General features: G+C 42.0%; 1 protein-coding gene across 1 annotated transcript in view; it reads left to right on the forward strand.

The window, feature by feature from the left end:
* The window catches only part of RNLS (renalase, FAD dependent amine oxidase), a 283483-nt gene extending 265288 nt beyond the window's left edge, over window positions 1–18195 (forward strand). The window contains exon 7 of the mRNA XM_058671329.1: window positions 18046–18195. Within this exon, the coding sequence (XP_058527312.1) occupies window positions 18046–18072 (27 nt within the window). The 3' untranslated portion in view covers window positions 18073–18195. The remainder of the gene's footprint in view (window positions 1–18045) is intronic.
* The last annotated feature ends 436 nt before the right edge of the window (window positions 18196–18631 follow it).

Consider the following 18631-nt stretch of genomic DNA (forward strand, 5'->3'; position numbering starts at 1 on the left):
GTATGCAACCCAAGAGATGACAATCTTTATGACCCTTTCTGCAAATGTCTGTAACAGCAGGGGACTTCTAGTAAGTACTGGGAAATGATGGAAAGAAGTTCTTTCACCAGAAGAATGATCAAATAATTTCCACTCAGGCCACCTATGAGAAAACCAAGACCATCCTCTACTGAAAATGGAGAGGTAAATCAGTTACAACCACCAATATTAATTGTGTATTTTGGTGTGATCTAATTTTATACCTATGACAACACTCTCAAGAAGAGTTTTTCATCATCCTCCATGGAAATGTGATGACTCCTACTCCCATTCATTTGTCTAAATTAAAATGAGCCTTGAACTCAGGTCATTCAGACTTCTGAGCCTACAAGATGAACCAAATTTCCCACTTTCCCAATCAATGCAATCAGGCGTCATGAAGCTCATACAATTGGAAGTAGGGATAGAGAGAGAAGTTTTTTCAAGAAAGAATACAATGATGATGGCAAAAATCAGTAAAAGGCCTTAGAAGTGGTTCATCAAAGGAGAGAGGTAGCAATGGAAACTTCATAAGCTTCACAGTAAACCCACTTTTGACTGTGATAATGCTACTATTCCAACAATGTGAATGTAAACAATCATTGCTCCTCATATTGGAATACACAGACAACCCATTTGGCTTAGTATTTTAGAATTTCCCTTAGGATAGCAAAAATTGTTTTAGAAACCCAGAAACCCCACATGCCCTGTTTCCAGCTGCCAGGCACTTTCTCTATTCCGAGTCACATCCCACCTATTCCCATTTTCTTCTTGAAACCTCACCTACTTTAGCTTTTTTTTTCAGTTATCCTTCCACCTAGATTGTTTCCACTTCTCTTTGAACTTATTAATAATTGTTGTTACAACTCGCCCTTACTATGTGTATTTTAGGCTTTGCTATAAGCTGTATACTCACTGCCTATGAAAAACCCTGCTGTCATTTATCAAGTGAGGAAATGCACACCCTTAGGAAGTAGGCATTTTGTCTCAGAAATCCATATTCTTAACCACTAGCCACAGGTCCTCAAGTAGCCCAGGTGGATCAGACGTTAACATAAGCAGATTCCTTAAAGGACAGAATGAAGCATAATAAGTTTATATTGCTTTGCAATGAGCAATGTAGAAGGCTAGGTATTCTGTGAGTCACAAACCTTGTCAGAATTCCCTTCTGGTATTTTTGGATAGAGTAAGAACAAAAATATATTATGAGTCAAATCAGCAATTCTAAGATGTGGAAGACCTTGAAATGCGTAATACTGTGAAGTGTATTTTTCCCTAGATGGAAAATTTTGTAGCCCAAAGGATAAGCTTTAAGTACCTGAATTTCCTCACTTATCAAAAATATTTTACAGTCATTTTCAAGCTACCTGTTCAATATGCTACTCCTGAAAACCAGTAGCCAATAGGGAATGGTACATGGAAACCAGGCAGGGATTTAAACTAATTAAACTGACTTGGCCACCTACTTAGGGATGCAGCACCATAGTCATGCAGGGAGTACATGTCTGAGTTATGTTCCTTAAACTTGAAGATCTGACACAATCTCAAAATTTGCCTAATTTAACCCTTTAACTTACAGCTGAAATCCACAAGATCCTGAGAAGCCAAAAGTCACAGTGCTCATGACCATCACTTCCTCCATAAACTCATTCAACAGATCATAGGAAGAAGTGAGAAGACTTTTCACTGTGTGCGGAGCACACAGGTACAGCATCCGTCAACTCACAGTTGTGTAAAAATTCCCATCTATAGCACAGACAGACAAGAGCTTCCTGGGCTTGGCTTGCCTGTTCACTGCCACCTGTCACAATTCCTTAGCAGAAACTTCTCTCCTTTACATTTCCTAGCAAGGATTCATTATGCTTCCCAACCTTTTGCGTAGCTTTCTCCAGCCAGCTTGCTTCTCTACATATTCTTTGCAATATCAACTCTTCTTTAGAAGAAGGTTTAGAAAAATGTTTGCTTCACACTAAAGCTCTCGCTCATCCTCCCAGCACTCCTCCAGAAACGATCACTTTTATTTCTCTTCTGTTCTCTCAACATGTAGTTCTCAGGAATTTGGGTGCTTCCCATGTTGCAATTTGGTTACTGGCATTGGTTCTTTCCATTAAACTCCAAACTTCTTATATGTAGGGAACCAATACTGGTCACATTTTAACTACCTCATGGATACTGAAGGATGTCACCACCAAAATAACATATTTAATCCCTACAATATTCTAAAAAGAGAATATGGTCCACTTAGAAATCACCATTCTTCTTCTTCTTGAGCATATGCATTGTCTTCCATCCATCCCTTTTTGGCTGAGTAAAAGTGGCAGTGGCATCTCCATGGAGAATCACCAAGAGCATGTACTCTTTCTCTATGCAGTTGTGGATCTCAAAGCCTTGTGTTGGCCAGGCAACAACATAAGGCAGAAAGGGGATTCACATTCTGTCAACACGGATTCAGAAAGAGGAACAAAATCAATCATCTTCCACACTGGATATTCTGCTTATTACTTTCCATCCATTTACAGCCATTGTCAAAACTGACAGAAGAGCTATTTTTTTTCAGTAAATAGCTTAGCCTATTCTCCCTAACTTGTGTTCATATCTGCTGATATCTGCATTGTATAATCCTATCTCAGGTCTTAGAATTTGTCACAAGAACCCTGGTAGGTTTTACACATAAAGCATTCATTTTTTCATTTAAAGCAATCAAAACATATTGGCATATGCAATTTCCAGTTGGATTTCTGAAAGTCACTGAAGGAGATCTCTTTTGGTTTCTGCTAAGTAAGTAATTTTAAATACCAAACATCAATGTTGTGTCTGCTCTCTTCGCCAGTGTTATCAATGAGTTAATAAAGTACAAAAATTATGGAAGATGTGTAGGATACAACTTTAAGGCTAAACAAAACATTGCTATTTGTCCAATTCAGTCCAAAGAATCTTTGATGACTGCTTGAAAGACAAAGGTAAGATATACAATGTCAGACGGGTACTGTACTAGCTAGTGCTTAAGAGCAAGGTTTCAAAATGAATGAGTTAACACTTAAACTCTACCTTTTACTTGTTTTATGACTGTGGTCAGGTTATTTAATCTAGTTTTGTTATTTACAAAATAGATGAAAAAATAGCTACCTTCATTTGGTTGTTATAAGCATTACATCCTTCTATAAACTCATGTAGAAAGAGCCTTGGCACACTTAACTTGATATCTGATAAGCATGATGAAAAGTAGTATGAAGTCAGCCATAAATAACACCTGCTCATCCACATAGATTAGGTTGAAAAAAAATCAGAATAAGTGACACAAGAAGTAGCAGCTGGATGCAAAGAAGCCAACTCAAGTTTATTTATCTTCACATTTATTGTTATTTTGAGAAAAATTGATGCCAGAAAATTGAGGAGGAGTGGGCACAGGCAGAGGTTATATCCTCCTAACTTGGAAGCCTGGGCTTGGGAGGCTACTAGAACTTAGTTCACAGTCTCAGGGCTCAAGTCAATCTTTTAATTCTTAAAACTCTAGCTTTCATTTTTGCCCTTTCCAGTATGCCTTGCATCTGTATTTTTATCCCTCTATATGCTTGGAAAAATATTTAGCATGCTCCGCACACCATTGCTTACCCGGCATTTCAACATGATACACTTTCGATTGGTAACTATAGATCAGAGCTTAGAAATCTTCCTCATTTAGTTTATAGATGTAGATTGGACACTATTTATTTCCCAGATTCCTGTAACTAGATGTTTAAGCTGTTTCCAGTAGAACTTGTATGCATGGCCTCTACACCCATAAGCACACATTCCTACTATCCACTCAAACAGAGAAAATAAGGCCTGGGGCCATAAGCCCTGGGGATTGGGGGTCCGGCAAAACCTGGGGCGCCTGGCCAAGGTCCTTGGGCTTGCATGTACAGTTGGTACTGAGTCTGTAAGTTCTGATGGCAGGGGTCTGGTGGGACCTGAGTCACCTGGTCTTGGGTCTTCCTGTGGAAAAGATGGAGCAGTAGATGGCAGGTGGTGATGCACACGGAATGGCAGCCGATTGTGGCCTCAGAGGGTATCCAGTACCATGGCAGAGGAGGGAGAACAGAACAAATTGGACAGCCACCCTAACCAAATGATGACACCAAAAATCTGATTGAAAGTCCCCGGCCAATATCGTAACTGCTAAAGTCCTCACCTTAGATGCCCCAGGATCCCATATGGGCACCAGTTCTAATCCTGGCAGCCCCACTTCCCATCCAGCTCCCTGCTTGTGGCCTGGGAATGCAGCCAAGTATGGCCCAAAGCCTTAGTACCCTGCATCCATGTGGGAGACTGGAAGAAGCTCCTGGCCCCTGGCTTCAGATTGGCTCAGCTCCAGCCATTGCAGACACTTGGGGAGTGAACCATAGGATGGAATATCTTTCTCGCTGTCTCTCCTCCTCTCTGTATATCTGACTTCCCAATAAAAATAAATAAATCTAAAAAAAAATCTGATTAGAGACTGTAAGGTTGACTATGTCAGCCAATGGACATTGGAAGGGCTTTCCTCATCCTTGGATCAGCAAGACTGAGAGCATTTGGAACTACTAAAACCACCAAGGCGGTACCCACAAGTGTGCACCACATCAGGACCCTGGGTGGATAACGGTGGATCTCCCTATCCCTGGGTACTGGGGCAGTTGAGAGGCTGGGTACAGCTCCTCCCCTTATCTCCTCCCTTTCCCAAGAAACAGGAAAAATAAACAGAAAATTTGGAAACAGTGATCACAGCCACTTTTCCCTAACCCTTCATCCTTCCCACCCTGATCAACTATGTAAGCATCATCAGAAATAATTTTTTAAAAGTTGGAATTCACATTAGAGGTTTCTTGGATATATATCCACTATATTACATATATGTTTACATATACACACATATATATACACATATATACAGACATACATACACACGCATATATAAATTTGCTACCTCTTCCTCCAGTTCCAATTCAGAGTCACAGTCTCATAGATGTTGATGTAATTATTTCTGCCAAGTTGGAAACAGAGATTGTCTTTCTCAGTCTGATGGGAATCAGGATCTCAGAAGCTCCTCTCTCCTCTGTCTTTGGAGCTTCACCTTGCTGGCTGGACACAGGTGAAACTGCACAGTCTTCTCAAAAACAACTGGTCTTAGTCAACAGCTCCTAGTTTTTTGTAGGTAACAAGTACACTATTTTGTTATGTTCTAGACCACACTTTAATGATAAAATGCATGTTAGCATTTGCTATTGCTCCACAGAATCAGAAAAATAAAGTATACAATATAATTTGGGGATCCCCAATGCTCTTTAGCTTGAGAAAGCTGAGCTAGAAACAGAGCAACAAAGGCTGTTCTTTCCTGTATCCTGAAAAGCATTGTCCCACAGCTCCTTAGGTCTCTGGTGAAGGGATGAGTTTGTGTTTTCCTATTTCGACACATCACGAATGTGGAAAACTCCCAAGGTAAGATCACTAATGCAGAAGATGATCAAAGACATTCCTTAAATGTCACTCACAGCCAACTCTTAAGCCTAAGATTTGTTCCTAATCATTGCCTTATCTCACCCTGCCATTGTGATTTGCCAGTTTTCCCATTACTTTGATTCATTCATGGGTAAAAAGGAAGAATTAATATTTACAGTCATCAAACCATGACTGCACTTTTCACGGAGCTCTCCCATGAGTAGGAACCACCATGACTGGATGGCATACCAAGGCAACATAGTTGACACACATCATCCCGTTCATTTCCCACAGCAGTTCTAAGAAAAAATTGACAGTGTAACCTGATTTGCTGTCAGAAAAACCGAGGTTCAGAAAAATGAGCCAAGTTGCCCAAAAACTATCAGAGAGAGTGAACCATAGAGTCAAGGTTTAAATCTGATTCCAAAGGCTGCTCTTTCCACAAGTAAAATTACATTTTAAGTGAAAGATACAGAATTCATAGCCGTGAACATTTATCTGCGGTATCTAGAGTCCCTCAAAGTGTATGCCTAAAAGAATCTTAGCATCAGTATCATGGTCCATCAGTATTTGTCACGTATCCCTTATATTCTACCAAAAATCTGATAGGAAACCTATTTCATTTTAGAGCCCCTTTCACTCCTTTATCTATCAGTGCATTTTGTTGTCCCAGAAACACTATGGTGTTTGTGACAAACAGGTGCATGTTACTTGATTAGTCAATTATAAACTTTCCTGACATTTCATCCAGGGTTGCATATTTATGCTTATGTGATTTAATTACTTGGTTTGGTTTAGTGGGGTAAAAAAAAAGTGTTTGTTCTAACCCAACACAGAACACAGACCTTCTTTGTAGGTAAATCATTTTCCCTTTTCTTCTGCCAACATACCTGAAATGCATGGTCATGGGCTGGCATATAATTTTACACAACAGATTTGGAAATCTATGGCTTGAAAGAAAATATCATAAATTAAAAGGCATTTTCTCCAGGAAGTCAAGAAGTGGTAGTATCATGATTCTTGATGCAGGAATCCATCTGAGATTTTCTCAGTGGTCTTAGAGTCTGTTTCTGCTTCCAACTATTACTCTATGCCCAAATCTACTTTCCTAGATACAGATCTCTGAGCCTGAAATTTACAAATTGACCCCAAGGGATTCATTGGCACTAGCTGAGTTTGGTGTATTTCCAGTTTGTCATCATTTCTTGTAGTATTTATTTGTTCATCCTAGTGCATAAGAAATTGTGAACCAAGCCCACTCTGTCACTTTTACCAATTGCCCATCAACTTCCTCTGGAGGTATTTCTGGTCTCAAAGGATGACTGACTTCTGTAATAGATTGAATAAGATTGGCTCCCCAAATCATGCAGATGTATTGGCTCTAAAGTCTTATGTTATGGCTAATGGATTAATGATTGATGAATGAAGGGTGGAGACTTAATCCAATTTCAGTGTTTGAAAGAGAGGTGGTTGGGAAATTATTGGACAGGATTAGGCTGCTAGGGTACAGATCCATGATCAAAAGATGACTAATAAAGACAGATCATGGACAAGGAGCAAGAGTATGCTCCCTGGGTTATTTTGACTTCCTGGATCACCACATGGTTTTCCATCCATCATCCATCCACTTATTCAGGTGCCAAAGAGCCACCCAACCTTGGATTCTTCTTCTTTTTTTTTGAAAGAAATCATTGCTTTTATTAGAAAGATCAGATTTAAAGAAAGAGAGGCAGAAAAATTTTCCTTTTCTGCAGGCTCACTCCCCAAATGACCACCATGGTCAGAGCTGATGCAATTTGAAGCCAGGAGCTTTTTCTGGGTCTCCCATGTTGTTGCAGGGTTCCAAGGCACTGGGCCATCCTCTGCTGCCTTCTGAGGCCACAAGCAGGGAGCTGGATGAGAAGTTGAGTTGCCTGGACACCAACTGGTACCCATATGGGATCCCGGCACTTACAAGGTGAGAGTTATCTATTGAACCATTGCACCAGGCCTTAATCTTGGATTCTGAACCTCCAAACTGTGAGCTGTAATAAAGTTTTTTCTTTTATAAGAAGTTTCTCTCATATATTTTAGCTAAAGTAGTGACAAGCAGACTGACACAGCTTTCTTCAAATTTTGAGAATGAAGTGTTGTGTGCACTGTGTTGCCTTGACACAGATGCAACAAAATTCCTCCACCAATTCCCTCCTACCATCCTCTCTACAGGGCAACAGTGACTCTTGGGCTCTCTCCTAAAATTGTTTTACAGTTAACTGACACTCATATCACATTAGTTTTGAAGTTATAATGTGATTTGCATTGATTTGAGGCTGCCATCCGAATGAGCTCATAAGTATGTCAAAACCTCTGTTGAGTAAATAAAGATTTGATTTTAAAAGTGGAGAACATGGAAGATGGAAAAATTACAAAAAGGGACCAGAAACAATACAAGCTCAGCAGGGAAATTTTAGACATCAAACACTTTTTTTTTTAACACAAAATATCAAAGGTCACTAGTCTCCCACATCAAAAACACAGGCAATTTAAAAAAAGACCAATCCAGTGCAAGTTTTGAAACACAACTAAAATATGTGTTTTTCAAAGAAGTTTCTGGAATAATTTTAATTTTGTGCTTAAAGAATGGAGAAGATTCTGGAATGATTTTGATTTTGTTGTTCTTAAAGAATGGAGAAGATTCTGGAATAATTTAAATTTTGTTGTTCTTAATGAATGGAGGAGGAACCACGTCAGAGGAGTAAGGGGAGAGTTTGGCATTGCAACCTAAACTGAGTGGTTGAGATCTAAATAAGGATCATAAAATTTAACATTCCAGAGTCATTTTCATTTGCAGGCCTGAGATGCCACCCAAGGGGCAGATCCAGAGGGTAGCTTTGTGTCTCTTTGTCAAGAACTAGCAGTCCCTTTTGAACTCAAGGCTAAATGCAGCACGTAACACCTCACTCAAATTCCCCCCCCATATTTATCTTGGCAACAGTTTGACAAGCAGGTGAGGTTTAGTTGAAGATTGGTGTGATCATTCTGAAAATGTCCCTTGGCACATATCAGCCTTTCGGAGGGAGGCGGAAGGAGACGGAAGGTCCCCGCCAACCCTAACTGGAATTGCTCTCTTCCACATCTGCAGCTGAGTCCTCCTCCTTAGGGAGTTGTCCAAATAAATGTGATTTTAAACATCTGTCAGCTAAATCAGAGCTCCAAATTTAGAACTGGGGAACATGATGTGGATTTGTGATGATCGCTGGAGAACATGGGAGTCACAGAGGAAGCTCACATGAGACCGGTCGGTTGGTACTTGGGCTGGCAACTTTGTCCATGACACATTGAATTTGGCTGCATATTTATGAAAGTTATGTAAAGGGAAAGAGTGACCAATTTCTTGCAAACAGCTTTCTGAGTTGCTATAAGCCCAATAGCAGTGAGTAGAAAGCTTTCCATGGGGAACATGGACTATACTCTGATCCAATCGTTAGCCTGGGTTGAAAAAAAAAATAATCCCTTATGGGTTGCTTTTGCCTAAAGTAGCTGAAACTATTTTCTGCACTGAGCCCTCTTTCAGTTCCTGTTCCAGCTGTCATTTCATTCCACGACATCCATCCCAAAGGAAGAGAAATGCCACGCACAGCCATGATTCTTACATGCCACCCTCAAGGATGTCAGACAGCACCTGACAGTCATAGTATGGCTCTTTTCCCTCCATTGGACTGATATTTCTTTGAAGCTGGGTTGCTGTTGGAAGAAATCAGTAAACCCCTCTCCATGGTGAGGCAAGCCCCCAGGTGACTGGGTAGGACTTTGTAGGGCATATGGGGATGTATAACCATTCCTATTAGTTCCTGAGATCTTCATGCTTATGAATAGAGACACAGGGAGAAACAATTTTGCAATTCAACCTGTGTTCTTACACACAATTTACTAACAGAGATGAAGACATGGATCTGCTCTGTGTGGATTACTATATAACATCACAGCCAATAATATTCACTGATTAAGTCTTTTCTGATTCGTCAATTAGTTAGTCCTCCCTCCCTTGAGCTTTTGAGGTAGCCTGTGTGTGTCTCTTCTACTGTTAGTGTGTGGTGTCTTTGGGAAGTGTCTTCAAGTGTCACCATGACCCCTAAGGAGACAGACACAGCACTTTATTTATCCTGGATTCCCAGGACCATGGTTGACCATGGTAGAACCAAAATGGTGGTGCTGGATGAGTCAATGGATGAACAATAAACACTCATTTGAACTGCTCAAGAATTTTCCATTTCAAGGCAAAGAAATATGGCTCTGATACATAAAGATGGCAAGTGGAAAACCCTTACAAATGAACCATGGATAAACCACCAGTGGAATGTACAGATATTCCTGAGTATAGGGATTGACTCAGCACAGGCTTACTTCGCTGTTGGCGAGAAGATGGGTCTGTCTGAGCTAAGCACTGCCACATGGCAGCAGGCCTGGCAGGACACAGTTTGGGCAGTACCATCTCTACGGCATTCTTAAAAGGAGTTAAGCAGGAAGGATTTTCAGCTGTAAAGTGCTTTCTTGCTGGCACCTGAGATTAAAGTATTTGAAATTTATTCTTGGAAAATCTAGTGAGTCTTCCATTCTTCCCACTTATGATGGCAATACTTACTCAGGAGGCCAATAAGGGAATAGCTAAGACCACAGAATCATAGCATCAGACTGATCGGGATTCTAATTCCAGGGTATAATTCAATAAGGTATATTACCACAGAAAATGACCATATGCTGACTGTCAAACAAGCTTGCTAGGTATTTAAAGTGATGAAATACCACTGAGTTAAGTATCTGGCATACAGTAAATGTTTAGGGTAGTCAATATTATCACCATGCCTAGAATTAGTTTGGACTCTTTTGTTTGCCAGTGATAAACATGAGGTAAGGCTGACTGAAGCAAAAAGTACAGGCGTGTCTTGTGGAAACCAAGAGCAGGAAGTTCGGCACCTGCTTCAGGTGACCTTCTTGATCTTTTCTGTGTATCTGCCACATGCTCTGACCTTGGCTGCTGCTTCTCTAACGCCTAACTCTAACTGTAGTATTTCTGCCTCCAAAACCCCAGGCTGACATAGCTGACATGCTACCTGGAGAGACCAACAGGAACCCCTGCCTTGCCTTTACTGCATAATTCCAGGGGAAAGACTCCAACTGACTTCCTGCTCATGCAGCTTGGTGAGGGCCAGGCATTGGAGAATGCCAAGGTCTACTTACACAGCACCCTCCTGTGGCCTGCTCACCAACCCAGGAGGCAGGCCAAAAGCAATGGCAGTTGGATGCTTGGGGGAGAAATTGTGAACTGGGTAGATATGCAGAAAGCATCTTTAAACTGGAAAATGCAAACTGGGAACTTGAAAATATAAAGGGGTGAACGCTTGGTGCAGCAGCATGCTGTTTGTGATGCCTACATTTATTTAGGAGTACCTGGACTCCTGTTGCTGCTCTCCTTTCATTCCAGCTTCCGGCTAACGCACACCCAAGGAGGGGTATGCAATGACCCACGTAGGAAAAGTGGATGGAGTTTCAGTCTCCTTGCTAACTATAGCTGAGGTGGGCATTTTGGAAATGAACCAGGGGGTAAAAGGCCTCTCTTTCACTCTGCCTTTCAAATCAGTACATGCATAAATATAGTGAAGAAATGTATAGAACATTTTTGGGGGGAAAGAATAACACCAAATATACTATACTCACTTACACATGTAAAGGTTTATAGAGAAAACAAAGAAATTGTAAGTTATAGTGATGATTTTTTAATGCTCTTTGATTTAATGGCAGGACTTTGTTTATTGTGGAAAGCTCCTAGCAGGATTAATAGCCCTTGAGCCACTGGCATCTCACACCTTAACAAGGATTAGCTGACAACTGGCTGAGAGCCAGGTCTCATGGGGACAGGCTCAGATCAAGAGGCAGAGGGTGGAGGTGGCAGCTGCAAAAAAAAAAAAAATGCCAAGGGCGCTGGAAGCCAAGCTTGTTGCTCCTCACAATGTGGGCATACTAAGGGCCCTCTCTTCCTGCAAAGGCAGAAATTTGGCTCAGAATTCTGACACCCACCATAGTTTTCACAGAATGTCAGTAAACTCCAGGCTGGAGACAGGGCAGCAACTAGAAAACTCGCTTGGTAATAGAAAAGCATTGGGAACACTGAAAAGGCTCTGCATGGTTTACAGGGCATGACCAGTGCCAATTTCCAAAGGCCCTACAGACATCATATAGAAGCGTTTCTATAGAAACTAGTAATCCTGTACCCACCCCAGCAGCCTCCCAGCCCAGCTGGCACTCTGTTCCCAGTTCCTGCCCCTGGGCTCAGGGAGGATAACCTGGGAAAAGTATTTCCATTTGTTTCTGGCACCCAGCTTCTTCTTGTCTGAATGTCAACGTGCTGTTCCTTCTAAGGTTTCCCTCCAGGATTGGGTAAGACAGATGGTCACTGTCATGCTAAAGCCTAAGACTCATGAAACAACTTTGTGAGCTCTGTGAGAGCTTCACTCCTACCCCAGAGATGGACCCCTGAGACTCTCGTCTGGACAGTGACCGAGGCTCTCAATGGGTAAATCACACCCACAGCTCCGCCTGCAGAGAACACACAATGTTTTTGAAATTGCTCAAGTTGGCTGACCCGAGACATTGCCCAAATGTTCCCTTAAACACTGCTTTTATCTTCAGCAAAGCTCTATACGGCCAAAGCTCCAGAAATACTCATTTCAGCCTGAGGGCTGTGAGTGTTCAAGGACTAGGCATTGAAACATCCTTGAGTTCTGCTGTGGGAACCCATGTCCTTCTGTTCCCATGACCATTGCCTTAATGGAAATCTTGAATATTACCAACGTACACAATGCAGCAGTGTTTATTCACAGCCCAGGCCCCTGTTTCCTACAAAGTGTAGAATTACAAGGTCATCTACATAACACATTTTAAAAATAGTCAATATATGGGGACTGGTATTGTGGTGCAGGGGGTTAAGCCAGCTCCTGTGTTACAAACATCCTATATGGGTGCTGGTTCGAGTCACAGGTGTGCCACTTCTGTTTCAGCCCCCGATAATGTGCCTGAGGCAGCAATGGATGATGGCCAACTGCTTGGGCCCCTGCCAAGCATATGAGAAACTTAGATGGAGTTCCTGACTCCCAGCTTCAGCATGGCTCAGCTTTGGTCATTGTAGCCCTCTGGGGAGTGAACCAATAGATGGAAGGCCTGTATCTTTGCTCTCAAAAAAACAAAAAAATACACCTTTGAAAAATAGGCATATATGATTATTCGTTATGGCAGTCAATTAATTGAGCATCTACTATATGCCTGGTAGGTGGGTGTAAGAGAATGGGTATAAAATGATCATTAAGATTCAGTCATGTTTAAAATACACATAGTCTAGTAAAGGACAAATATAACTAAGGCAGTAGTAGGGGATAACAATACTAACTAGTTTAAGGATAGGGTAACTGGCACATGAGAGAAACTTGATAGGATCATGGAAGTGCCAGAGAAGGTTTTCTAAGATTAGTTTTACAGGGTCATAAAGGGAACAAAGGACAGGCAAAGATGAAGATGAGGAAGAAAACTGCAGCCCCAGATCCAGCTGCAGCTCCTGGCCCACCTATCACAAAGCCCAGCAAAAGCACAATTTGGGGGCAGGACATTTGTGTACATATCATGTTTGTGCAGGAGCTAGATGGCAATGGCGATTTCAGGTTTAAAAATGAACATAAAATCTTCTCCTCTTCCAGGAATTGTCATGAAATTGGACTTTCTGATTGACAGCTTAGAGAACTTGTTGTTAACAGGTTAGATTAATCTGAAACATGCCTAGAAATACATAGCATACCTACTCCATACCTGGTAGGGAGGAGTGAGAGAGAAATCAGATGTTTAAGGACCAAGACATATTCAAAAGGGTATGGGGGAGTAGGAAGGAAAAAAGGAAAAGATATCTAGTATGCTGGCTAGATCCCACTACAGTTTACTAGTGTATACCTGCTTATTTTTAACATACAGGTTATAAAAGAATCCTGAATCATCTTGGCTATATCTTGATCAAATTTCTGTCGCAGGGTGTATTACAGAGCAATTTGTTACACAGCAGTAGAATCAGAATTGCAAGTGTGAAATTGTGAAGAAGTCATGCAAAGCATTGAGGAAACTCAAAGACTAGCAATGGTAAGGAATCAAGTTCTCTGTCCCCTGGCCTGGAAGTCTAGATATTAATAGGCTCAGAGTCCAATACCACTGGGTAGAAGTTAGGTATAGGACATTTTCCAGAAAAACAGAAACAGCAGAAGAAACACTGAAGAATTGAAGATCTAACAGAAGGAAAAGACATACCCCGAATTCTCTCTTCCTATCCTCGTATCTTCTGCTGTCTGTCTCCCATTGGCCCAACCCAGCCAATGACCTTGACAAAACAATCTGTAAGGTTCACCGTCTTTCAGTACAGGGCAGAATACTGTCAAGTCTATGAAGTCCCCATGTTTGTTCCCATCTCTAGTACTTTTCTTACATTATTATCATTGAGAAGTACCATTCTCTCCCTACTTCACTGAACACCTTCTCACCCGTCACACTTCTACCTCAGAAGCCTTCTCTGACAATGGAGGCCAGGTACCTCCATCGCATCTGTCACACTGGCACTCACTCCTTTACTTGTGCTTCTGCCTTTTCTCAGAATAAAACCCCCTGTCTTTCCAGGAGACTGTCTGAGCCTACATCTGCCCTTCCCAGTCTCATCTCTCTGGCTATCATCACCTTCTTTCAGCCCCTTAAACCCACCTCAGTACTTTCATACACATCTTCCTCTAGCATGACTTTCTCACTGCTTTGCTTGGTTAATTCCTTTCGAGAGTTCTATTACTCAAAAGGAAGTTGGGCCTGACATTACACCCTCTCATCTATCCTACATTTCCTTCAAGGTGTTTGTCATGCTATCATACTAATTACATACTTAATTGCATGCTTATGTGCTTAATATCTTGCTAACCACTACGGCAAATTTCAGTCATCATACCACGTCTGGAAGCAGTTCTGTGAATACTTAGTGAATGAGTTAAATACTTATTATATGAGTTTACATGGATATGGCTTTGGAGACAATGGAAAATATCAAATAGATTCTATTTAGAGACTGAAAAAAATCATGAACTATTGATGTCTTTAATATGCATAAAGTTCACAGCTCCTCCCTTCTTTCCTGCTAGCTCCACACACTACAAGTGACAATGGTGGACATCAGAGTTACTGATCGTTAGACTCAAATTAGAAATGAGACTTAAAAAAAAGGGACAAACAAACTGGGTGATTTTTTGTTTGTTAGTTCATTTACTATTGCACAAAACCAGTACTGATAAAGCCAGTCTAAGAGACAAATAGGAGAGTGTCCTCTGGACCAAGATTTACAGTCTTCAGTGCGCATCAGAAATACCTAGGGGACCTCTTCGAGGGTCTGTCCCCAGAGAGTGTCAATCAATAGTTCTGGAGTGAGGCCTATACTTTTGCACTCCTAGCAAGCTCCTTCCAGGAGCTGGATGCTGACCCAACTTTGGTCCACGCTTTTAGTAGCAGTGATGGGTGGTTCACAAACCATTGTGGATGCCACCTGGAACCCACAATTGAAGCATGGCTGAACTCTGTATTTCTACCAGTTCCTCCCAGAATTGGTAAAATACTCCTTTCAAGTCTGTGCTTTTAAACTTGGCTGTCCATTGGGAACTCCTAGGGGGGCTTTTAAAAACTACAAATGCCAACATCTCACCCTTAAAGACTTAAATAGGATTGATTTGGAGCACAGCGAGAGCAGAAGGTTTAGGGCCATAAGTGATTTGATACACATAAAAGCTTGAGATCAACGGGCCTAGCACAGAGATCCCTAGATTGAAATGACAACAAAATCATCCAGATGGCTTCTGAAACCAGGGAATGCTTGGCCAAACCATCAGTTGTGACCTTGAAATCTGCATTATTAACAAATTCTCAAGGGTTGCTGATGTTGCAGTTGCAAAGACCACGCTTTGAGACTCATGTCTTCCAGATGAACAGAACCCAGCATGCTGACCAGCCTTGTCCTTAGGCAACATATTCATCAGTGAAACCCAGCCTTTTGGGTCCTAGACTTGGGCTCTCATGGAGCCCAACCAAGGTCATCTTTCTAGTGTTGTTCCATCGAGCCATGCAACGAACTGTGTGTCCACAGCCCCAGGTATAAATAAAAAGTTCTTTTGCCCATCATTATTTACTTTGCATATATGAAAGTACTTCAAAAACTTGGTGGAAAAATAGAACTAAAAGCTAAGTTTGGAGCTTTTGGTTTCTCCATGGTAGTTAAGCCCATTTCCCACACTGGAGTACCTGGGTGTGATCCTGGGTGTGATTCCTGGTTGTGGCTCACAGCTGCAGCTTCTCGGCAGCACAGGTGCTGGGTGGCAGCAGTTATACCTCAAGTAACCGGGTTCCTGCCATTTGTGGGATTCGGGGATTGAGTTTCTAGCTCCCAACTCAAGCCTTTGGCCCAGCCCAAGCCATCTTGGACATTTGGGAATTGAAAAACTAATTTTATCAGACAGAATGTGTCTGTTTCACAGACTGATAAAAGAAAGTGAGTTGGTTTTGTTGCAAAAAAAAAAATTTAAACCCACATATTGCCTTTGCTCATACGTTTTTTCATGAAATTTTTGAATATCCTTATTTTCCTCTCAGTGCTTTTTCAGGAAAAGGAGGCTGATACAGAATAGGATCTAGGTATTTCTGTGTCCTTGGCCCGAAACCATCTTAATCTCACCATGATTTGCAACAGGACAATACACATGATAGTTATTTGGGTCAACTGCTTACCATTTTTGCTTAATTACCATATAGTGAAAAAATTAGTCAAAACACATGTCAGATCAGCTTGCATGAGCTTTATTTGATTACAACAGTAACCTCCATTCTGTTTGCTAACCTTCACGCCTGGTTACACATGTAAAATGGTTGTCTGCTCACAACTTAAAGACATCAGAAGGAACCCTGGGTGTTAGAGACATGGTGAACTATACAACGCATTGATTTCCTGCAGTAAGGAATAGTTAAAGCTATAATTGCTGTTTTGGAAAGTCTGTTCTTGAACACGAACTCTCCTTGCTTCCAACATCCTAGCCCTAAGACAGACAAGGAGCAAAAGGAGAAGGAGCAGGGTGGGAGATGGGGTTTATGTAAACATGATAAATCTATTATATAACCTACATTACACACTAGACATGTTGAAAAAAAATTCTCAATCCAGAGCAACTGCTGCAAATCACACATCACTGATTGCATGGCAGTATTCCTGGCGGGAAAGCCAGAAGTAGTGAAGGATGGATTTTAGCATGTCCTATGTGCTTATTTATGGTGCAGCACATCATCAAACAACACTTCGCAGGCTCTAGGCTGGCAAACCAGAGGGCTTTGAAGAGAAATAATGAGCTGAGAGGTTCATGGCATGCTATTAAAAGTTTGTGATTGGATTTGGAAAATCAGATGGGTCTCCAAGGGAAAGGGACCATTTCAGAGCTGTTGCACTTAGAATATTTTTTTGAGCCCCTGGGCAGATATTTACGAGAAAGGAGAGTTGTTTTTGTCTCAACTCCAGGTTCTGCCTCTGCTGTGTAGGGAGGAAGCTGCTTTGCGCTGCAGACCTGGATTCCTGGAATATCCATGATGTCACCTTTTTCTACTGATCTGCCCACCACTGCACAGAAGCGCACTATTAGCTCTGCAAGGCAGCAGCTTAGTTCTCCCACAAGTGGGCTGCAATTCCAGCCCGAAGCCGGTGGGAGATTTCACAGCCACTGAATTGCTCAAGGTACTGTGGACTCAGCAAGATCAGGTCAGGATGAGACCCACATCTTAGGAGCAAAATGATGAACAGAAAGAGAAGCTGCCTGGATGTCTAGCTTTGGGGTTACCTGGTATGTAACTTCCAGATGAAGTCTTTAGTCTTCTCGTTTGATGACCTGGGTTTTTGTCTTTGAGATTTCCAGTGCTTTTCTGGCATAGGTGAGAAAGGAGAGCACCCTGCTCCTGCTGGTGAATCAGGGAGTCCCTGCCCCTGAATTAGAAAGCAGACATTTTAGGATATGACTTCATCAAAGAGAACAGCACTTGAAAAAGAAAAAAAAAAATACACACTTACACAGTATAGCATAACTAGGCCAGCCCAGGATGAATCCGTGGTTAAGCCATTGTTCCCACTGTAGATGACACTTTAACTCTTGAAATCCCAGAGACTTGCTACACACAGGCTGTACAGAAACAGAGCGCTGCAGCTGCTGCCAGAAAGCCAGGCTGCGCTGCAGGCTGTATCCGGGAGGTCTGGCAACCCCTGCTTAGCAAGGCTCGATCCTGAGCCTGCAGCCCGTGACAGCCCAGATCTGCACCTGAGATGTTCTGTCTACCTCTCGTCTCCCTGTCAGTCCCATCGTAACAAACGGTTACCATGAATCAACAATGAAGCTGAGCTGTCACACCTCGAGAGATTATTCGCGGGCGTTAGGGAGAAAGGGGTGGGTGTGGGGATTTAGGTTGTTATTTGAATCAAAAGCATCAACTGTTGTTTCTTTTCAGTGCTGTTCGCAGAAGTCACATGGATGATGGGGATACCATTTCAAGCCTGCTCCAACCAAACCCTGAGATGTTTTGTATGGGCAAAACTGTTCCCGTTTTCCTTTTTTCCCTCACTCTCTCACCACTGTGGGAAAATGAACTTATTTTCAGTCACCCCTGACATCTGACCACTCGAATGATCACGAGGACACTGTGGCAAACCGCAGCTCAACTTGAAATGATCTCTTTCAGGCACAGTTCCTGCGCCTTACGTGGCTCGACCCCTGCCTCCCGGCGGCAGCTTCCCTCCATGGGGCGGGGGTGTCCATTTTTCCCTTTGCTCCCTCTGCTCTCAGACGGGTCTTGCACTAGTATCTTCCCATTGGAATTGTCCTCAGACTAAGCTGAAGGCAAAGATAATGCCAGTGTTCCCAGGTCAAATCCCCAAAGTGGCACAACAATGCATGGTGTCCTTCTTTTAAGCAGGAAAAAACCAAAAAGTATGAACACTTCAAACATCCTACAAAGCAGGGAAGGGAGCAGGGAGGGAAGGAGCCAATTGTCTTCATGAAGAGCAAGATGATCCAGCAGAGTTTATACAGATTCC

This window comes from Ochotona princeps, chromosome 13 (assembly GCF_030435755.1).
Source record: "Ochotona princeps isolate mOchPri1 chromosome 13, mOchPri1.hap1, whole genome shotgun sequence".
In the NCBI taxonomy this organism is placed as follows: domain Eukaryota; kingdom Metazoa; phylum Chordata; class Mammalia; order Lagomorpha; family Ochotonidae; genus Ochotona; species Ochotona princeps.